Below are 23,545 nucleotides of genomic sequence, written 5' to 3'. Positions count from 1 at the left end.
CCGGACCTGGTGGCTTAAACTCATGCTGGGCATGTGTGCATGAGTGCCCAAAATCCCCAGAGGAGAAGGGAGGAGAATGGATTGTGGCGTGGCCATCCCCCCTGGGAGATGATTTCTCTCTTTCTGTCTTTCTTGTGAGCATACGTGCCCTATAGCAAAAACCTCTCCAAAAAAAAAAGTAATAGGTAACTTCTGTAAGGATGATTTCCCTTACAATTTGTGCTACCCTCTTCATATTGTGGGATAGGTCCACCCTTCGGAAACTGTCATACCATTCCTGAGCACTCTCATCAGGTGCCATCATCCCCAAGTGCTTCTAACTGCACAAAGGGATTTTGGCTACTTAATGATGCTTTTAGGTAAAAGAAAAATACTGTGTTAATATCACTACAAAAGAATTAGAAATTTTTATGTTATTTAAAGAGTGAGAAAGAAGTGGAGAGAGAGAGAGAGAGAGAGAGTGAGAGAGAGAGAGAGAGGTTTTTGACAGAGACCTATATTCACAAACTTCTGCCCCAGGCCCCAGCTAGCGAGGATTATAGGCTACTGTGCTCACAGTGTTCAGACTGCTTTGGGACCCAATCCTGGGGGCTCCTATGCAGCCATGGCCTTATAAAGAGGCACCTACCACTTCTGCTATGGTGGTTTGACTGGAAAAGTATTCTTTAATCAATAGTGTGGCATGCTTGGAATCAATATCCAACAAATTTTCTTGCAAAAGAGGTCCCTGAGTGTATGATCAGACCTCCCAGGAAGGCCGCCACATTCTATCTACCTCTGTTAAGGGAACCTACAAGGTAGGAAATGGAGCTCATCTCCTTTATTTTGTTTTCTCTGAATAGTCTGTGGACACTTGTTATTCTCATGCTACTGACTTAAAAGGTGGGAGGGGAGCTGAGTTCACTGAGGCATGGCGGTGAGGTAGAGGAGGTGAGGCAGGGAACCAGAATTAAGCAGAGTACATAATTTAGGAGCTTTTGAAACAACCACCACCGCAAACCTCACCTGGGATGAGTATGGTCTCCTTCTCACACCTCCCAACATGTTACAAAATGAGTATGTAGAATGTAGACTGGGAAGTTACAAGTCGGTAATTTAGCCCCAGAAGTGGCCATGGTGTTGAACTTTGAGCTTTCTTGCGGCTGTGTAACTATCTGGGCTGAGTTGCAGGTTGCCTTATCTTTTACAAACTAACAGCTGAAGCATTTGGTCTTAGTTTCCCATTAATGAGAATTATGTGAATTGCAATGTAGTGTAAAAAAATTACATGTTGACTATTAGTATCTGACTTTTTAAAAGTCACTTGATTAAAAACAGAAGAGTGACTATAAACCCAACTCCAGGCATTATTATGTTCGTGACTATCAAGGAGTTAAGGAGCTTTGTCTATGCTGCAGTCATAATTGAATGTGTAGTTTGCAATTCTGCCAAATTGCTAAACCCTAGATTTCTCATATTAGATAATGTGTAATAAAAGACAGCTGTTGCCAGCATATGCTGTGAATTGCACACCAGCTCCTCATTCATGATTTTTGGTGCCATCACTCTAACCCTGAGAAAAGACTGGCTGGAAGGGCATTCTGTGGAACTTGGGTCCTCAAGGAGGACTGCTCATCCTAAGGAAAAGGCACAGGAAAACCTTGATCCAGTGCGTAAGAACCTTGGCAAGACCTTAGACAAAGTCCCTTCAGTTTGGTGTGTGAGCTAGGTTGAACTCTGAGAACATCCCTTCCCACATCGCTGCATTTGACAGCCCAGATCAAAAACAAGCAGGCTTTGTGTCAAGACGTGGCACGTGTCAGAGAATTTGATGGTGTCTAATTAAATTTTTTTTTTAAATGTAAGATGCTTAAGACAGCCTCTGTGCTAATCTAGAATGGAAACTAATTTGTAATTTGACTTAGTCTGATTTTTTTTGTGTGTCACTGATAACCCAGATCAGTCAGTCCACAGGAATTTAACACCTGTTATGCTTCTCATATTGTGCTAGACAAATATGTTCATTTTTAACTAGCTAATTAGCCAGATAGAAAGCTTAGAAGGAGAGAAGTAAGGAAGAAGTAGTAGAACCCTGTACAGAAGTCTCGGATCTGTCATGTGGACCTAAATTATGACCTATCCAGAATTTTTAAAAGGTTTTTGTCATAGCACAAAACGTGTGGTCGCTAGGGAGAGACAAAGAGAGACAGTGAGAGGGAAAGTGAGAAATCACCCCCTCCCCCAACACACACACAAGGGACATATCATGCTGCAATTCCTTTTCCTCCATTCTCCTCTTGGGATTTTGGGCACACACACACACACACACACACACACACACACACACATGCCCAGCATGATTTTTAAATGCTGGGTCTCAGACTCAAACTATGCTTGACGATGTGGGAATCCAGTGCCTTAACTACCTCTGCCCTGCGGAATGATTTATTTATTTAGAATGCTAGTGGGGCTTCTATCAATGCTATGATTATTGTCCCAGTGAAAAGGCAATTAAAATTGCCAAAGCTCAAAATTTTAATAATAATTCATTGGTCTCTTAGTTTTTTATGTACTCATTTATGTGTAACGACCATATCAGGTTGACAGTTAAACACTATAAATTAGCTATTAACATAAACTTATTTTTGTGCCCTTGAATCAACACCTGAGGAAGGACTAATTAGCATTTATTGGACAATTCCTAAACAAACAAACAAATCCAAAAACGTACAAAGCTCATTGCAATTCCGCAAAACATAAGGTCCCACCTTTTGTGGAGTTTTTCTCTGTTTAAAATGGTAGAATGTATTCTGAAAATTTGTGTTCATGTCATTTTTTTCCAAAATGCAGAGAAGTAAAGATGACATTATTTATGCCATTTATATCATCCTGAAAATTACTTTCCTTTCTTGGCTGGAAATTTCACTGCATTATTCAAAAATAACTGCAAAAATAGATCATATACAGAATTGATATTTTGAATTCTTGATTGTTACACCTGAATTGTGTTTCCATGTATAAACTAGTTCTTTAGAGATGATTTTATCTGCTATAAACAGTAATATATTGAATTATTACAATAAACAGTTATGTCATCAGTGTTTCCAAAAACTATCAAGTATTTGGCCTTTGTATGCCATTTTATGGGTGTTAGTTTCCTTGAATGTCAGTGTGATTATAAGTTATTACGGTTAATCTTTCAGACGCTATCTTTATTTATTTATTTTATTTGAGAGGTTTTCGCTATAGGGCGTGTGCGCTCGCCAGACAGACAGAGAGAGACATAGAGACAGAAAGCAAGAAATCACCCCCCAGGGGGGATGGTCACGCCGCAATCCCTTCTCCTCCATTCTCCTCTCGGGATCTTGGGCACGCACGCACATGCGCCCGTCGTGAGTTTTAAGCCACTGGGTCCGGGATGCGAACCACGGTTGACTACGTGGGAGTTCAGCGACATAGCCATTACGCTAACTGCTGGTTCCCTCAGATGCTCTCTTCATTTATTAATTTATTATTGACAGAAGTCTTGAGCACACCTCAGAGCGAGCAAGAGGGAGAGTGAAAGAAAGCACCCTGAAATGGCAGATGATCACACTGCAACCCTTTTCCTCCATTTCTCCAACCTGTTGAGGTTTTGGGCTCATTTGCTCACGCTAGTATGTTTTCCAAGTTTCTGGGTCTGGGCTGTAGTCAGCCATGAAAGATTCAGCTACCTTAACTGTTAGGCCACAGGACTGGCCCCGGATGCTTTTGAAAATACAGGTCCCTGATAAAGTTCTTTCTGGAAGCTTTGAAGTTTTGCCACATTACATGAACTCTTTTTTTAACATTATATTATTATCTGAGCCTCTTTTCATCTTTTAAATAGAATGCCAGAAAGTTCCTTTCCCAAGTCTCCTTTACTATGGAAATGATAGCTTTTAGGTAACAATTATCCAGAAGCTGGACTAAGGAACTTGATAAAGAACAAAGTTCTCTGTGATTTAGAATAGTTTGCAGATGTAGCTTCAGGACCTTTGATAACTGTATTTTTTTTTTTTTTTTCAGCTTGCTTTGACTAGATCAAGTTCTTTAGGTGATTTTTCCTGGTCTCAAAGGTAACGAAATTCTTTTCTTTCTTTTTTTTTTTTTTTTTTGGTTTCTTACCAAGATATTTAGGACCACAACTCTCCAGACTGTTGCTAATACTGTCTCTCCCTCTCTGTTACACACACACATACACACACACACACACACACACACACACACACACAGTCATACGTGCTATAATTTACAGAAATCCCAACTATTTTTTAAATTGTAACAGTTGTTTTGAAGGCTAAGTATGTACCAAATGTGTTCCTTTGATCTTCATGAAGTTATTTATTTATTTATTTATTTATTTATTTATTTATTTATTTATTTTAAAATAGTTACAGAAAGCTTGTTACTGTGGAAAAGCAGGATAATGGAACATTTGGATTTGAAATTCAGGTGGGTAGTTTTTCTTATCCAAAACCCTCAAGGAAGAACTTAGCATTGGTAATGTCATGATGTTAGCAAAGAACAAATGAAGTTAGGATCAGAGAGTGATGGAAATAATGACTTTTATTCAGTGGATTCATAGTAGTTTCTCAGTTACTGAGTACTGTCAAGAAACGAAAACATTTAAGCAGATAGAACACGTATGCTCTCAGTGAATGAGCTTCATGCCACAACAGTGGTGTGCTGCTCAAGAGAGGTGAGACCCCGTATGGAGACATGGTTTGAATCTTTAGCTTGGTCAGCCCAAAGCACTCCATGCGTGCACCCAGTACCAAAGACCCAGTGAGTGAGAGGGCTGAGGGACTGCAGGAAATGGGCTGCTGTGTGACCACGCCCTGTGGCAGGTGCTCGTCTTTCTCTCTGTCACTTTTTCACTCTCATGTTTGCCTGCATGCACTCTGTCATGATTAAAGAAAAAATTAAAATAAAATAAACAAACCCCACTGACACAGCGTGGCAGTTTGTCTTTCGTTGCCTCAGTCTTTCCTTAAGTCCATGTCTGATCAGATCTGATCAGATATTCATTTATAGCTCCTGTTACATTTCAGTACCAAAGATTTCATATTAAATATAATGAGACATTTATAGCTTTCCCCCTGCCTAATGACAACACTTTAAAACATTTAAGAACATTTGGCTTTACTTTCAGATTGCTTCATGCTGTAGGAAATGTTTGAGTTTTTATAGGTTTCAGTGTAATTGCCTAAGAATTTCATTGCTTATTTGTTGTCTGCTTTTTCATGACCGCATTTGTAAAGATGGTGAGTTAAGTCAAATGAAATCTAGTTCAATTAAAGGCAACAAAAGTAGCTTAAGTGTTACTGTTTTTTTTTTCCATAGCACTTTTGCATTCCTTTTAGATGTGTTTTGCATAATCATATTTTTATACATCAGATTTTAGATCTTAGCTCTGGTGCTGCATTCAGAAAGCTTTGGTGTGATATCAGTCCCACAATTGGAAAGTCAATGTATATTTTAAGATTCGGAACAGGAAGCTGCTAAGTAAAACATGTTTTATGAGTAAAGAAACAGAATGGAATGCTAGCTGCAATGAATAGAGAGAAAGCTATAGGAGAGAAGATCATAACTTCTACTTTCTGAACTCTTTTACTTTTAAATTTGGTTAAATCTATAATTTATCACAATAATTGGTGAAACTCATCATGTTTTAGAAGCATAGTGGGCTCTTACTCCCCACTCACAAGAAACACTGCATTCTGTTGTAGAGATGCCATACTTTTTTAATTACTTCTTTCTGAAGAGAGTTATCCTCAATGATGTTCAGTAGTTGCTGTTGAAAACAAGACAAATTATTTCTCACTTACTGTTATTTTTTTAAGTTTGTTTATTTTATTTCCTTCATGACACAGCATGCATATGAGAAAAAGAAATAAGCACCTCTGATAGGGTCTTGTCATGCCATGAGCTCCTTTCCCTAACCTTACAACTAGTTGATCTGGGTGTGCATGTTGGGCGTGTTACTGTTTGACTTGGAACCCACACCCACACTTGGCCATATGATTTTCATAACTTCCTGTGCCACCTTGGCTGGGCCATCGCTTATTTATGATTTTCTCTTGGACCATAAATACTTATCCTACATGGAGCAAGGACAGAAGAACACTTAATCGAAAAAGTGCTTGCACATCGATGTTTATTGCAGCACTTTTCACGATTGCTAAGTCATGGAAACAACCTAAATGCCCACGAACTGATGAATGGTTAGAAAAACTGGCACATATACTCAATGGAATACTATTCATCCATAAAAAACAACAAAACCCTGGCTTTTTAAAGGAAGTGGATGAATATGGAAGACTTACTGCTGAGTGAAGCAAGCCATGCTATGATATATACACATATATATATATGTATATATGTATTTGACTTCATAGTGCTTCTGTTGTTATAGAGTCATAAAATTATACAAAATTATAAGACATATTTTGAACATTATCTTTAAAATTCAGTATTTTGAAATTTCGAAAGTTGTTTGTAAACTGTCAAGAATTATGGATTATGAGCTAAAATTTTTTGCTATGTAAAGTAAATGTTTGTGGAAAAATGTAAAAATAAATAAATGAAAGAAAAAAATTATCATTGTTAGACAGCAATTCATAGTGCCATTGAATCTCTGTAGATCAATATGAGCTAATGGCTACATCTCTAAGTTGCAGCATGTATGTGTTATCTCAGGGATGCAGGACTCCACATCCCTATATAAATTCCCTCTGGAACATGCTTTCCAATAGCTTTATGTCATACTCCATTTTCTAGCATCTAAGATTTATAACAGTCAACAAATAGGGGAAATTCTTCTGAGAACTTTTAAAAGACCAGATAGAACCTTGTGTACCCATATCGTGCACCCAGTGTGAATATGTATTTGGGTTCTGGCCTATAAGGTAAAGAATACTTTGGAAGAGACTAGATTTACTCTCCTCTCTGGTTTTCCATGGATGGTATATGCTGTTTATGAGAAGCATTTTGCAAGACAGGAACACAGACTTTAGACTCATATATACTTGAGTTTACAGTCACTCAGCAATGCACTAACTTTGATTACTAGAGTTGGAGGCTAGATTCTCTCTGCTATGGAGAATTGTTAGAACTGTGGTTTCCCTAAGGAGTATTGGTTTTATCTTTGGTTCATGTACCACATGAATTAAATCCATCTCCCATAAATGAGAAGATCTCTGGCATCGAAGCTGTTAAAGGGGTTTCTGACAAAATGGGCAATGCATTACTTATCATCTTTTAAAGTCCTTTCTATCTTTAAAATATAAGGATGTTAAATCCCTTATAGATTGCAGAGCAATTTCTTAGAGGTTAATAGAAGTTTTTCAATATTGTTACACATGACTTACTAGTGGTGCCTCCAAGATGATCAAAGAATGAATGAACGTCAGACATTAATTTCTTCACACATTAGCAGTACTGTAATATGTCTTGATTTTAGGAATCAGATGTTTAAGAGACTTACACAACCCAAAACACTGATTTTGATTCCACATGGTACTAGATCTCATAATTAAATGATTGAAAAAGAAAAAAAAATGTTTCCTATAGGTTATTGGAACATGATATCTAGCAAACATTTGTTCAATGTGTTGGTACAATTTGAAAAAAAAAAACAACAGCAAAAAAAATCCCACCACCACCGAACTACTGTTTGCAAAATTGAAGCAAGAGATGAAGCATAGCTTTTTCTAATTGAGTTGGGCAACTAATGAACCGGTAAGAATTCAAAGCAGGTGTACCAGAGAGTGCTCAGAAGTGAAGGTAATTGAGTCAATTATAGCACTTTTGAATAAATGCAGGGCGGATTGTTATTATTTGCAGAACTCTGATTTAAAATAATCATTGTTGGCATGTCTCCCATGCTGGATATCCACTGTTTTATACTCTCCTGTAATGACTGTTTTAGCTACAGAGGAACACACAGGGATTCTTCTCTTTGCTTTTGGTCAATGTGGTTTTATCCCATGGGCAAATGAGAATCTCATTTTTTCTTAATTAATATGTAATGATAATAGCATCAAGTGGCCTTAGAAAATATACAAGTTTGACTTACTTTCATCTCACTTTCTTTCTCATGCCAGATTGTATTTTTAATGGAGTTGGCTGCAGATTATGTTAGAATTGCGAAATTGGTATCTTTGTTTTGGTTTATACTTAGGAAAGCCTTTCTGACTTGTCCTTCTCACTTATGTATTGTACTGTTTAATGGCAATTGACAATCTTATTTTTTGACAAGTAGATTTTGAATCTTTCAAAAAAAGTAACCATATCTCTTTAATTTTACAGACATACAGGTTCCAGAACCAGAATGCTTGGTCCTCAGAAATGTGCACTCTGATCTGCAAAATACAGGATGACAGCCCTGCTCACTATGCCGGTCTGCAAGCTGGTAACGAAATTTTGCTCCTGTTAGGAATAGCTTAATAGCAAGGAAAGAAATTTTTTGATAGTGAAGTTCAGATTATGATTGTGACTTTGACTATCCTTAGCTCTATTATGTTCCTAAAGTTTGGAGTTTGTTTTGTTCATCTCCCTCTCAGGCGAAATTATTTACCTAACAATGTGTCACTCATTTTTCTTGGCATCTCCCAGGTGATGTTCTTATGAATATCAATGGTGTGAGCACTGAAGGCTTTACCCACAAACAAGTGGTTGACCTGATCAGATCGTCAGGAAACCTGCTAACGTAAGTTTCCATGGGGCTTCAGAGATGTGAAAGTTTCTCAGAATGCCTGTTGATAAAATGAACAGGCTCTTTGGTCAAGGATTGCAGGAATGGAAGCGGTGTACCACAGCTTTGGGATTGGGTACAAATTGTTTTTATTAGTTCCTTTTGTTTCTTAAGGCTTCCTCAGACTCGAACATATTGTCAACATCTGAAGTCAGAGACATCAATAGCCCAGAAAATCGTGTGGGAGGGATAGCATTTAAATGTGTATTTTTTTAAATGTTAAATTCAATGAAATTGGCACATATTCTCCTTGGACCAAGAAGAACTGGTCCACATCTGTGGCTGATAGAATCTTGTTGCTAGAACAAATCAAAAGTCAGAAAAGCTTAGTTTTTTTTTTTTTTTTCTTATGCTACAAGATACTTGTTTTTCTCTTTGTAGTGTTCCATTTGGAAGGTAGAACAGTTTTTTCAACCCTCCCCACCCTGAAACACACATAGTCGCATCACTGATACTCTAATTTTTAAAATTTATTATTAAGTTTTTTAATACATCCAATCATTGTATATCATTATAGCTTGCAAAATGAATTTTTCTAGCTTGAATACACTGTGTGTTAGTCTATTTAACGATATTATTATGCACATTATCATCAACAGATAATTTTTCATTTTTGTGTTTCTTAAATGTTCTCTTTTTCCCCTTTATGCTCTAAATTTATTAATAGTATATTGGTCTTGGTAATTAGAGATTTGACTGACTTCTCCATGTTAATTTCTAATACTGAATAAGACCTTTTCCTTTAAGTAGTTAAAAAGATGGAATTTGCTCATTCATTATAATTACATAGAGTAAGTATGTTTCTGGCTTTGTGACAGACTTAGTGGAGACAAAGATAAAGACTCTTGGTTTAATAATTGTGAAAGGGAATGACTAAGAAAAACCTGAAAATAAGTCCTTTCTATATTTCAGTTATTGATGAATGCTATGTGGGCAGTGGGATAGAATACTGAATAAGAGGACTGATAGTTTAGCTTCACTGTTTAAACTGGTCTTTTCTGAGAAGGTGAAATTTGAGCTGAGATCTAAATGAAGTGAAGAGATGGTCATATGAACTCCTGGGAAGAGCATTTCAGCTAAAAAAAGAGAGAGATCTCTGCATTCACAAACTGAGCTTGGCAAATCTAACTGGCAGAGTAAGACCAAAGTAATTGGTAGCCATTGGATTAGAGAGGGTATAATAAGAACTGAAGACAGAGTTAGCCAGGAAGCAGACTTTGTGTCTCATCGGTCATGGCATTCAGGTTTTATCCTGATTGATGTGGGTCCTACATTATCCTACCATTCTTTACAGACACTTTATAGAGTTAACTTTATTCCTATTTATAGACGAAGTGCCTGAGGTTTAAAGAGGGCTTAGTGAAGGTCACCCAAGTACTAAGTGATTGGGTTGGGAATCAATTCCTCCTCACTCAGGATGCCAGGATCTTCTCTTCAGCTACAGCTGCTCAATATAAACAGCCAATAGAAACTCTGGCTGCTCTTCAGTGACTCTATCTGAGACTTCAAAGGATACTCATGTGTGTGTGTGTGTGTGTGTGTGTGTGTGTGTGTGAGTGTGTGTGTCTGTGTGTAGTTTGGAAAGATGACTGATGGTGGTAGAGGACTGAGTCCAGGGACACTGTGGGTCCTATGAGTTCAGAATAGAAGATAGGGCACTCTTACTCTGGAGGAAACTGGATCCAGAAGGGAGGGACCATACAGAGTTCAAGAGAAAATGCTGGTGGTTAGTTATGAAAGCATGTTCCACATGGAGGAAGTGGACAGATCACAGATAAATAAGGGGAAGAAGAGTGGAATAATTATTGGGAATATGGAGACCAGGAAACTGGGAGATGGTTTGCACTAATACTGAAGACGATGGTGAATCAAAGCCTGTGCTGTTGCCCATACACATCTACTGTTTGGGCAGATCAGATTAACATTAAGTCTCAGGGATGCTGAATGAGTACACACTGGATGAGACTATTCATATGAAGACCGAGCATAAGTATGAGAAATCAAGAGTGGTTGATTCTGGGAGGCTGAGTAGAAAGAAGAAGAAAAAGCTTTCTGGGGGCACAGAAAATGTTCTCAGTCATAATCTTGGTCATGGTTTCATGAAGCTATACATTTGTCATGGTGCATTCAATGGCAAACACAAATCTATTTTATTGTATATAATTTATATTTCAATAAAAACAGAAAAAAATAAAAAATGAAAAACAGTTGTAATAAAACAGATTCCTAGGAATCTCCACTCTTGCCCAGAGTCAAGACTATCCTAATGAGAAAGCAGACAGTATTTTGGCTTGCTATCATCTCATTATCTTGGGTGTAAGGCTATTGGTAATAGAGAAAATTGGTCACATTTGGTGTTTTTGCTGTGTCTTAGTTACAGCTTAGTTTTCTTAAGGAATTTGAACAATACTTTTGAAATGCTCAGGTGTGTGATTCAGAAAGGAAATTTGTTACTATATTCAGATTAATGGTTTAGCAATCAAAAGGAAGGTCTTTAATTTGAGCACACAAAACAAATCAAATCACTCAGGATAGAACAAGTCTTTTATTTTTAGAGAGGTGTTTGGTGTAGGAAGAAAAGTACACTGTTAAACTGATAATTCTAGGATTAAAGTTTGTAAATGAAAGGTTTTGAGATGAAAGTGTCATATAAAGGTTATTATCTTATAGTAGTTCTGGTTCTGTTTGTTCTAGTTCCAAAATGATGATGCAATATATAGAGGCAAAGTCCTCCAGAATCTGAGGAAAGAAGTAGCATGTTGATCTCAGTGTTGTGAAAGTTCCCAGTGCCTATTTCTGTTATTGTATCCCTTGTGATTTGTGTGTTGTCTAGAGGCTGGCACATAATAGATGCCCAATAAATACCCACCAAATGATTGTGGTGATTCAGCCTCTGCCTATAAGGAGAGACTCCAGTAGAGAATAACCACCATTGTCATATTGTGGTGTCTATAAAATGAGCTCTGGTTTGCAAGTTAGCTAGGATTTTTTCTTTCAGCCACACTCTCACCGGAATTTTTTTTCCCCCTCCTTCCATTTTCTTTCTCTGCATGTTGTCAGAAGATCTGGCATAGGTCCAGATACTTGGAGTGCCATAAGAACTGTAACATTTATGTTGCATTTTTAGTATAGTCTGTGCTCAAAGTGTAGTACTCCATAAGGATGGTACTTATTTAAATGAATCACTCATGTTATTTTCCTCCTACCTACCTCCCCCTCTTTTTTTTTTTTTTTTCCTTAAACAGGATAGAGACTCTTAATGGGACAATGATTCTCAAAAGATCAGAGCTTGAAGCAAAGCTGCAGGATTTAAAGGTAATTTAATTTAATACGTTGAAGCGCATTTTTTATCCTTGAATGTGTGAGTAGTAGAATAAAGATCTACTTGAAGAATGGAGATAGCCCTTGAAAAATAAATGTCATGATGAATCTAAACTGCTGAATTACCAAGAGCACACAATTACCTTTGCCAGAAAATAAAATACCATACGCAAGCCTAAATCACTTTCTTCCTTCCTCCTTCCATGTATCTATGAGGCTCAGAAAGGGAACAGGAAGGCACGTTAGCTGAAGAACATTTCATTAGAGCACCTGTGATCTCTCTTGATTTACATTTTGTTTGGAAAAAAAAAAACACAACAAAAAGGAGTAGCTAGCCTTTTCATCATTTTTCCACATGTTGCTTGAGTGTGTTGGTGAGTCTGGAATTTTTGCTTTTTCAGTCTTCTTTTCGTGTCCTCTTCTGTCTCATTCTTAAAACAAAGACTAGCAGTTAGTGTAATGGCTATGTCACTGGACTCCTATGTAGTCTACTGTGGTTCGAGTCCCGGATCCAGTGGCTTAAACTCACGCTGGGTGCATGTGTGTGCATGCCCAAGATCCCAAGAGGAGAATGGGGGAGTAGGGATTGTGGCGTGGCCACCCCTCCTGGAGGGATGATTTCTCGTTTCCTGTCTGTCTTTCTGGCGAGTGCACGTGCCCTATAGCAAAAATCTTCAAAAAAATAAATAAAAGATAACAAAGACCATTTTTCCCCTAATCTGATGACTGTCCTTGTATCTACTTTTATCAGCAAGCACACTATTGACTTTGGAGAAAAAAAAATATGTTTCCTAGAGACAGTATACAAAGCAGGATGTTGTGAAAAGTTCCTGGGATGGCTTTTTAAAGGGTTTTAAAAAAAAATTTCAGGGGCCAGCAGGTGGTGTGGTGGTTAAGGCACTGGATTCCCACATGGCCCATTGTGGTTCAAGTCCCGAACCTGGTGGCTTACTTTTTCACTTTCTGTCTGTCTGTCTCTGGTAAGTATATTAGCCTTATAGAAATTAAAAAAATAATAAATAATTTTTTTAAATGTCGATTTTCTGAGAGTCTTCCAAGTCATAAAATCTAAACCATTACTCTTGTGTGTTATAGTTCTGCAGACCTCCTCTGGTCCTAGTGCTCCCTGATGCATGACAGTTACCTAGCCAGTCTGAGCAGAGACGGCATGGATTGCTATAAGCATGTTCTTTCACTGATTTGTGTTCAGAACTTTCTGTCATTTATTAGTTTTCATTGGAAAGTGTGTGCTTACTAATTATTCAGCCCAAGAGGGCAAATTCACTGTACTTACATTGTATCTTGTACCCTTCTATTCTCCGCATTCTCCAATTAATTTGCAAGCTCCCCTTTCTTGTTGATCAACATTGATTTTGTTACTCTTCTTGTTTTGCTCATTCCTGTGATTTTTCAAATCAATTTGTAAAATTTCTTAACAATTAAGTCCTCTGCTCAGATGTTAATAGTAATTGAATTGCATTCATAAAATTAATAAAATCAATTAACATCTTTACAGTTTTTATTTTTCTCACTTTGAATATAGGATCTCAATTATTTTATTCAGATCTTTTTTGTACTTCAGAAATATTCGGAAGTTGAGCCCGGCTGCAGTGGTACAGGCAGTAGATGCCACTCTGCAGTGCTGATGGTCATGTGGAAAACCAGAGGTTCGGATCCTGTGTTGACCTGAGCAAACCAGGCATGAGCACGCATGCACTTGTGATCTTGAGTGGCTGGAAGGCTTTGGGGTGAGAATCATGGCATGACATGCCAAGGGTACCTTTCTCTTTCTTTCACTCTCTTACACCTCTCTTTCTCTTTCTCAAGAAAGAAATAAAATAAACTTAAGAAAATAGTCTTTTGCTATACACACACACACACACATATATATAAAATCTTACTACAAATCAGTTAGAGGGAAAAGTATGACTACAAAATAACTAGTACTAGGAGACCAGACACACATTTATTAAAAAAAGGAAAATTTCTTCCATATTTCATCCTACATTCAAAAATTAATTCTGGATGAATTAAGACTTAAATATAAAAAGAAAAACTTTTAACCTTTTAAAAGAAAATGGAGGGAAAAAAACAGAGGGAATGTAGAGTACCTACAAAAGATAATTAAAAGCTCTCTCAAAAAAAAATTTCAAAGAAGAAATTTAGTTAAAGCAGTAAAGGAACAAAACATACATTTAGAATAATTTAATTACCTAGCAAAACTCTCTATCAACAGTACCAGTAAAGACATTTTTCAACACAGATCTACTTATCTTTATTAAATCAAGTACTATAACAAGAAGTAAATCCAGAGGTATGGAGTACAGTGAGAAAAAGAAGCAAGCATATCATTTGAACGAATATATTTGTTCACTGTCAGCTATTTAAAATAAAACTATTTTGGGACCAGCAGTTAACGTAATGGCTATGTCGCTGTACTCCCACGTAGTCGACTGCGGTTCACGTCCTGGACCCGGTGGCTTAAAACTCACGCCGGCTGTGTGGGCGTGCGTGCCCAAGATCCCTAGAGAAGAATGGAGGAGAAGGGATTATGGTGTGACCATCCCCCTGGGGGTGATTTCTCGCTTTCTGTCTCTATGTCTCTCTGTCTGGCGAGCACACGTGCCCTATAGCAAAAACCTCTCCAAAAAAAAAAAAAAAAGAAACTATTTTATAGTTTTAAAAAAATTGATGAAATTTGCTAAAGTAAGCAATAATAAAGATGGTTGAAAATAGACATTTAAAGCAATCCTTATGATCTTGCAGAAGACGATGGAGATATTGAAAAAGACTGTTGGAAAAATAATAAGTATCCTCATTAAATTTCAGGAGAAAACATTGAAAGAGTAAAACGTGTATAGAAAAAATAATATTTTGTGCAAATGAATCCTTTATTCTATAAAATATAAACCTTATTTTTTCACTTATTTCACTTATTTCATCACTAGTTTATTTTCCATATTCCTTCTTTTTTCTTCTTCTTCTTTTTTTTTTTTTTTTACAAAAAGATGAGTTAACTCAATGTTCTAAAAAATATGTTCACTAAAACTGTTTCCTTTCTGTAAAAGCAAATTAACTGTGGCAGTTTTAAAAATCTAAATACAATATAAAGCACTGTTTGCTCTTTTATAAAAATGCAATGACAAAATGTTAAAAGCAGTCTAGTTTAAGTTAAAAATCAAACAAACTATCACTGTTTACAATATACTGAGGATCCTAGCCAATGTTATGAGAAGAAAAATACTTGAATAATTGGTGTAAAGAGTCAAAATTTTTATTTATTTATTTTTTGAGAGTCTTTTGCTATACACACACACTATATATATAGTTATATATAAAAGTGTGTGTGTATATATACATATTTTTTAATTTACCAGGGGGTATGTGTACTTGCCAGAGGGAGCCAGAGAGAGAGAGGGAAACAAAGCAAACACCTCCCAATGGGGTGTGCTCATGCTACAATCTCTTCTATCTCATATGTTCATTCTGACATGATTTTAGGTGTGGATATGCCTGTGTTTGGCATGGTTTTCAAGTCACCAGGGCTTGAATTTGAGCCACAGTCAGCTATGTGGGATCTGGTTCCTTTAAAACCTAGGTTATGGTTCTGGTCTACAAAAATTTTTTTTAAGTTTATTTTATTTCTTTCTTGAGAAAGAGAAAAGAGAGGTGTAAGAGAGTGAAAGAAAGAGAAAGGTACCCTTGGCATGTCATGCCATGATTCTCACCCCAAAGCCTTCCAGCCACTCAAGATCACAAGTGCATGCGTGCTCATGCCTGGTTTGCTCAGGTCAACACAGGATCCGAACCTCTGGTTTTCCACATGACCATCAGCACTGCAGAGTGGCATCTACTGCCTGTGCCACTGCAGCCGGGCTCAGCTTCCGAATATTTCTGAAGTACATAAAAGATCTGAATAAAACAATTGAGGTCCTATATTCAAAGTGAGAAAAATAAAATCTGTAAAGATTTTAACTGATTTTATTAATTTTATAAATGCAACTAAAAAAACTATAAATCCAAATATATATATGTATATATATTTAAATATACATATATATTTGGATGTATTATTCACATTTAATCACTTCACATCTTTACAGTGTACAAAATATGTTTTTTCCCAGCATAATACCTTGCGTATCAGTCAAGACAAAGACATTATCCTGCACGTTATTATCAGCAAATAACTTTAATTTTTTGTGTCATTTAAATATGTTTTCCCCTCTTCTCCTCCCTTCCCCTATTACCCACCCCCGATAACTACCCTCCACTCTCTATACTGTCCTACTCTCTATGTTGCCCTCCTTGCTATTATACTTTCCAATCTTTCAGTTTCTGCTATAGAGTGCAGACATTCAGTATATATTGAGTGGGGACAAAGTCTGTCTTTTATAGTCTGGCTTGCTTTGCTTAGCATTAGATCTTCCATATTTGTCCATTTTGTATCATTTTTTCCCCCAAATGTCAGAGTCTCATTGTTTTGTATGACTGAATACTAAGTACAGTGAATTTGCCCTCTTGGGCTGAATAATTAGTAAGCACACACTTTCCAATGAAAACTAATAAATGACAGAAAGTTCTGAACACAAATCAGTGAAAGAACATGCTTATAGCAATCCATGCCGTCTCTGCTCAGACTGGCTAGGTAACTGTCATGCATCAGGGAGCACTAGGACCAGAGGAGGTCTGCAGAACTATAACACACAAGAGTAATGGTTTAGATTTTATGACTTGGAAGACTCTCAGAAAATCGACATTTAAAAAAATTATTTATTATTTTTTTAATTTCTATAAGGCTAATATACTTACCAGAGACAGACAGACAGAAAGTGAAAAAGTAAGCCACCAGGTTCGGGACTTGAACCACAATGGGCCGTGTGGGAATCCAGTGCCTTAACCACCACACCACCTGCTGGCCCCTGAAATTTTTTTTTAAAACCCTTTAAAAAGCCATCCCAGGAACTTTTCACAACATCCTGCTTTGTATACTGTCTCTAGGAAACATATTTTTTTTTTCTCCAAAGTCAATAGTGTGCTTGCTGATAAAAGTAGATACAAGGACAGTCATCAGATTAGGGGAAAAATGGTCTTTGTTATCTTTTATTTATTTTTTTGAAGATTTTTGCTATAGGGCACGTGCACTCGCCAGAAAGACAGACAGAAAATGAGAAATCATCCCTCCAGGAGGGGTGGCCACGCCACAATCCCTACTCCCCCATTCTCCTCTTGGGATCTTGGGCATGCACACACATGCACCCAGCGTGAGTTTAAGCCACTGGATCCGGGACTCGAACCACAGTAGACTACATAGGAGTCCAGTGACATAGCCATTACACTAACTGCTAGTCTTTGTTTTAAGAATGAGACAGAAGAGGACACGAAAAGAAGACTGAAAAAGCAAAAATTCCAGACTCACCAACACACTCAAGCAACATGTGGAAAAATGATGAAAAGGCTAGCTACTCCTTTTTGTTGTGTTTTTTTTTTCAAACAAAATGTAAATCAAGAGAGATCACAGGTGCTCTAATGAAATGTTCTTCAGCTAACGTGCCTTCCTGTTCCCTTTCTGAGCCTCATAGATACATGGAAGGAGGAAGGAAGAAAGTGATTTAGGCTTGCGTATGGTATTTTATTTTCTGGCAAAGGTAATTGTGTGCTCTTGGTAATTCAGCAGTTTAGATTCATCATGACATTTATTTTTCAAGGGCTATCTCCATTCTTCAAGTAGATCTTTATTCTACTACTCACACATTCAAGGATAAAAAATGCGCTTCAACGTATTAAATTAAATTACCTTTAAATCCTGCAGCTTTGCTTCAAGCTCTGATCTTTTGAGAATCATTGTCCCATTAAGAGTCTCTATCCTGTTTAAGGAAAAAAAGAAAAAAAGAGGGGGAGGTAGGTAGGAGGAAAATAACATGAGTGATTCATTTAAATAAGTACCATCCTTATGGAGTACTACACTTTGAGCACAGACTATACTAAAAATGCAACATAAATGTTACAGTTCTTATGGCACTCCAAGTATCTGGACCTATGCCAGATCTTCTGACAACATGCAGAGAAAGAAAATGGAAGGAGGGGGAAAAAAAATTCCGGTGAGAGTGTGGCTGAAAGAAAAAATCCTAGCTAACTTGCAAACCAGAGCTCATTTTATAGACACCACAATATGACAATGGTGGTTATTCTCTACTGGAGTCTCTCCTTATAGGCAGAGGCTGAATCACCACAATCATTTGGTGGGTATTTATTGGGCATCTATTATGTGCCAGCCTCTAGACAACACACAAATCACAAGGGATACAATAACAGAAATAGGCACTGGGAACTTTCACAACACTGAGATCAACATGCTACTTCTTTCCTCAGATTCTGGAGGACTTTGCCTCTATATATTGCATCATGATTTTGGAACTAGAACAAACAGAACCAGAACTACTATAAGATAATAACCTTTATATGACACTTTCATCTCAAAACCTTTCATTTACAAACTTTAATCCTAGAATTATCAGTTTAACAGTGTACTTTTCTTCCTACACCAAACACCTCTCTAAAAATAAAAGACTTGTTCTATCCTGAGTGATTTGATTTGTTTTGTGTGCTCAAATTAAAGACCTTCCTTTTGATTGCTAAACCATTAATCTGAATATAGTAACAAATTTCCTTTCTGAATCACACACCTGAGCATTTCAAAAGTATTGTTCAAATTCCTTAAGAAAACTAAGCGGTAACTAAGACACAGCAAAAACACCAAATGTGACCAATTTTCTCTATTACCAATAGCCTTACACCCAAGATAATGAGATGATAGCAAGCCAAAATACTGTCTGCTTTCTCATTAGGATAGTCTTGACTCTGGGCAAGAGTGGAGATTCCTAGGAATCTGTTTTATTACAACTGTTTTTCATTTTTTATTTTTTTCTGTTTTTATTGAAATATAAATTATATACAATAAAATAGATTTGTGTTTGCCATTGAATGCACCATGACAAATGTATAGCTTCATGAAACCATGACCAAGATTATGACTGAGAACATTTTCTGTGCCCCCAGAAAGCTTTTTCTTCTTCTTTCTACTCAGCCTCCCAGAATCAACCACTCTTGATTTCTCATACTTATGCTCGGTCTTCATATGAATAGTCTCATCCAGTGTGTACTCATTCAGCATCCCTGAGACTTAATGTTAATCTGATCTGCCCAAACAGTAGATGTGTATGGGCAACAGCACAGGCTTTGATTCACCATCGTCTTCAGTATTAGTGCAAACCATCTCCCAGTTTCCTGGTCTCCATATTCCCAATAATTATTCCACTCTTCTTCCCCTTATTTATCTGTGATCTGTCCACTTCCTCCATGTGGAACATGCTTTCATAACTAACCACCAGCATTTTCTCTTGAACTCTGTATGGTCCCTCCCTTCTGGATCCAGTTTCCTCCAGAGTAAGAGTGCCCTATCTTCTATTCTGAACTCATAGGACCCACAGTGCTGGACTCAGTCCTCTACCACCATCAGTCATCTTTCCAAACTACACACAGACACACACACTCACACACACACACACACACACACACACACACACACACACACATGAGGATCCTTTGAAGTCTCAGATAGAGTCACTGAAGAGCAGCCAGAGTTTCTATTGGCTGTTTATATTGAGCAGCTGTAGCTGAAGAGAAGATCCTGGCATCCTGAGTGAGGAGGAATTGATTCCCAACCCAATCACTTAGTACTTGGGTGACCTTCTCTAAGCCCTCTTTAAACCTCAGGCACTTCATCTATAAATAGGAATAAAGTCAACTTTATAAAGTGTCTGTAAAGAATGGTAGGATAATGTAGGACCCACATCAATCAGGATAAAACCTGAATGCCATGACCGATGAGACACAAAGTCTGCTTCCTGGCTAACTCTGTCTTCAGTTCTTATTATACCCTCTCTAATCCAATGGCTACCAATTACTTTGGTCTTACTCTGCCAGTTAGATTTGCCAAGCTCAGTTTGTGAATGCAGAGATCTCTCTCTTTTTTTAGCTGAAATGCTCTTCCCAGGAGTTCATATGACCATCTCTTCACTTCATTTAGATCTCAGCTCAAATTTCACCTTCTCAGAAAAGACCAGTTTAAACAGTGAAGCTAAACTATCAGTCCTCTTATTCAGTATTCTATCCCACTGCCCACATAGCATTCATCAATAACTGAAATATAGAAAGGACTTATTTTCAGGTTTTTCTTAGTCATTCCCTTTCACAATTATTAAACCAAGAGTCTTTATCTTTGTCTCCACTAAGTCTGTCACAAAGCCAGAAACATACTTACTCTATGTAATTATAATGAATGAGCAAATTCCATCTTTTTAACTACTTAAAGGAAAAGGTCTTATTCAGTATTAGAAATTAACATGGAGAAGTCAGTCAAATCTCTAATTACCAAGACCAATATACTATTAATAAATTTAGAGCATAAAGGGGAAAAAGAGAACATTTAAGAAACACAAAAATGAAAAATTATCTGTTGATGATAATGTGCATAATAATATCGTTAAATAGACTAACACACAGTGTATTCAAGCTAGAAAAATTCATTTTGCAAGCTATAATGATATACAATGATTGGATGTATTAAAAAACTTAATAATAAATTTTAAAAATTAGAGTATCAGTGATGCGACTATGTGTGTTTCAGGGTGGGGAGGGTTGAAAAAACTGTTCTACCTTCCAAATGGAACACTACAAAGAGAAAAACAAGTATCTTGTAGCATAAGAAAAAAAAAAAAAACTAAGCTTTTCTGACTTTTTATTTGTTCTAGCAACAAGATTCTATCAGCCACAGATGTGGACCAGTTCTTCTTGGTCCAAGGAGAATATGTGCCAATTTCATTGAATTTAACATTTAAAAAAATACACATTTAAATGCTATCCCTCCCACACGATTTTCTGGGCTATTGATGTCTCTGACTTCAGATGTTGACAATATGTTCGAGTCTGAGGAAGCCTTAAGAAACAAAAGGAACTAATAAAAACAATTTGTACCCAATCCCAAAGCTGTGGTACACCGCTTCCATTCCTGCAATCCTTGACCAAAGAGCCTGTTCATTTTATCAACAGGCATTCTGAGAAACTTTCACATCTCTGAAGCCCCATGGAAACTTACGTTAGCAGGTTTCCTGACGATCTGATCAGGTCAACCACTTGTTTGTGGGTAAAGCCTTCAGTGCTCACACCATTGATATTCATAAGAACATCACCTGGGAGATGCCAAGAAAAATGAGTGACACATTGTTAGGTAAATAATTTCGCCTGAGAGGGAGATGAACAAAACAAACTCCAAACTTTAGGAACATAATAGAGCTAAGGATAGTCAAAGTCACAATCATAATCTGAACTTCACTATCAAAAAATTTCTTTCCTTGCTATTAAGCTATTCCTAACAGGAGCAAAATTTCGTTACCAGCTTGCAGACCGGCATAGTGAGCAGGGCTGTCATCCTGTATTTTGCAGATCAGAGTGCACATTTCTGAGGACCAAGCATTCTGGTTCTGGAACCTGTATGTCTGTAAAATTAAAGAGATATGGTTACTTTTTTTGAAAGATTCAAAATCTACTTGTCAAAAAATAAGATTGTCAATTGCCATTAAACAGTACAATACATAAGTGAGAAGGACAAGTCAGAAAGGCTTTCCTAAGTATAAACCAAAACAAAGATACCAATTTCGCAATTCTAACATAATCTGCAGCCAACTCCATTAAAAATACAATCTGGCATGAGAAAGAAAGTGAGATGAAAGTAAGTCAAACTTGTATATTTTCTAAGGCCACTTGATGCTATTATCATTACATATTAATTAAGAAAAAATGAGATTCTCATTTGCCCATGGGATAAAACCACATTGACCAAAAGCAAAGAGAAGAATCCCTGTGTGTTCCTCTGTAGCTAAAACAGTCATTACAGGAGAGTATAAAACAGTGGATATCCAGCATGGGAGACATGCCAACAATGATTATTTTAAATCAGAGTTCTGCAAATAATAACAATCCGCCCTGCATTTATTCAAAAGTGCTATAATTGACTCAATTACCTTCACTTCTGAGCACTCTCTGGTACACCTGCTTTGAATTCTTACCGGTTCATTAGTTGCCCAACTCAATTAGAAAAAGCTATGCTTCATCTCTTGCTTCAATTTTGCAAACAGTAGTTCGGTGGTGGTGGGATTTTTTTTGCTGTTGTTTTTTTTTTTCAAATTGTACCAACACATTGAACAAATGTTTGCTAGATATCATGTTCCAATAACCTATAGGAAACATTTTTTTTTCTTTTTCAATCATTTAATTATGAGATCTAGTACCATGTGGAATCAAAATCAGTGTTTTGGGTTGTGTAAGTCTCTTAAACATCTGATTCCTAAAATCAAGACATATTACAGTACTGCTAATGTGTGAAGAAATTAATGTCTGACGTTCATTCATTCTTTGATCATCTTGGAGGCACCACTAGTAAGTCATGTGTAACAATATTGAAAAACTTCTATTAACCTCTAAGAAATTGCTCTGCAATCTATAAGGGATTTAACATCCTTATATTTTAAAGATAGAAAGGACTTTAAAAGATGATAAGTAATGCATTGCCCATTTTGTCAGAAACCCCTTTAACAGCTTCGATGCCAGAGATCTTCTCATTTATGGGAGATGGATTTAATTCATGTGGTACATGAACCAAAGATAAAACCAATACTCCTTAGGGAAACCACAGTTCTAACAATTCTCCATAGCAGAGAGAATCTAGCCTCCAACTCTAGTAATCAAAGTTAGTGCATTGCTGAGTGACTGTAAACTCAAGTATATATGAGTCTAAAGTCTGTGTTCCTGTCTTGCAAAATGCTTCTCATAAACAGCATATACCATCCATGGAAAACCAGAGAGGAGAGTAAATCTAGTCTCTTCCAAAGTATTCTTTACCTTATAGGCCAGAACCCAAATACATATTCACACTGGGTGCACGATATGGGTACACAAGGTTCTATCTGGTCTTTTAAAAGTTCTCAGAAGAATTTCCCCTATTTGTTGACTGTTATAAATCTTAGATGCTAGAAAATGGAGTATGACATAAAGCTATTGGAAAGCATGTTCCAGAGGGAATTTATATAGGGATGTGGAGTCCTGCATCCCTGAGATAACACATACATGCTGCAGCTTAGAGATGTAGCCATTAGCTCATATTGATCTACAGAGATTCAATGGCACTATGAATTGCTGTCTAACAATGATAATTTTTTTCTTTCATTTATTTATTTTTACATTTTTCCACAAACATTTACTTTACATAGCAAAAAATTTTAGCTCATAATCCATAATTCTTGACAGTTTACAAACAACTTTCGAAATTTCAAAATACTGAATTTTAAAGATAATGTTCAAAATATGTCTTATAATTTTGTATAATTTTATGACTCTATAACAACAGAAGCA

General features: G+C 36.8%; 2 protein-coding genes across 3 annotated transcripts in view; one reads left to right on the top strand and one right to left on the bottom strand.

The window, feature by feature from the left end:
- The window catches only part of CYTIP (cytohesin 1 interacting protein), a 46,750-nt gene that overhangs the window by 4,564 nt on the left and 18,641 nt on the right, over nt 1-23,545 (top strand). The window contains exons 2-6 of one of the 2 annotated variants that reach the window (XM_006171586.3): nt 4,027-4,076; nt 4,398-4,452; nt 8,311-8,413; nt 8,617-8,710; nt 12,001-12,070. In XM_006171586.3, the coding sequence (XP_006171648.1) occupies nt 4,027-4,076; nt 4,398-4,452; nt 8,311-8,413; nt 8,617-8,710; nt 12,001-12,070 (372 nt within the window). The remainder of the gene's footprint in view (nt 1-4,026; nt 4,077-4,397; nt 4,453-8,310; nt 8,414-8,616; nt 8,711-12,000; nt 12,071-23,545) is intronic. The other variant, XM_027769488.1, reaches the window with a different exon arrangement.
- On the bottom strand, nt 17,616-22,064 carry LOC102496750 (cytohesin-interacting protein-like). Its single transcript, XM_027769489.1, has 3 exons — nt 21,531-22,064; nt 21,234-21,327; nt 17,616-17,943 (listed from the first exon to the last, which is right to left on the bottom strand). The coding sequence occupies exons 1-3, from the start codon at nt 21,592-21,594 to the stop codon at nt 17,865-17,867; spliced, it is 237 nt and encodes a 78-aa protein (XP_027625290.1). The 5' UTR covers nt 21,595-22,064; the 3' UTR covers nt 17,616-17,864.

The sequence above is a fragment of the Tupaia chinensis genome, unplaced genomic scaffold, assembly GCF_000334495.1.
Source record: "Tupaia chinensis unplaced genomic scaffold, TupChi_1.0 Scaffold149921_1, whole genome shotgun sequence".
Lineage (NCBI taxonomy): Eukaryota > Metazoa > Chordata > Mammalia > Scandentia > Tupaiidae > Tupaia > Tupaia belangeri.
This window is presented reverse-complemented; position numbering and strand designations above follow the sequence as displayed.

Excerpts from the sequence above, each read along its gene's own strand:
- LOC102496750 (XM_027769489.1), bottom strand. The coding sequence starts at position 21,594 with ATGTGCACTCTGATCTGCAAAATACAGGATGACAGCCCTGCTCACTAT. Across the intron at positions 21,328-21,530 it reads CTATGCCGGTCTGCAAGCTG|GTGATGTTCTTATGAATATC; the intron begins GTAACGAAATTT and ends GGCATCTCCCAG. Across the intron at positions 17,944-21,233 it reads TCGTCAGGAAACCTGCTAAC|GATAGAGACTCTTAATGGGA; the intron begins GTAAGTTTCCAT and ends TTCCTTAAACAG.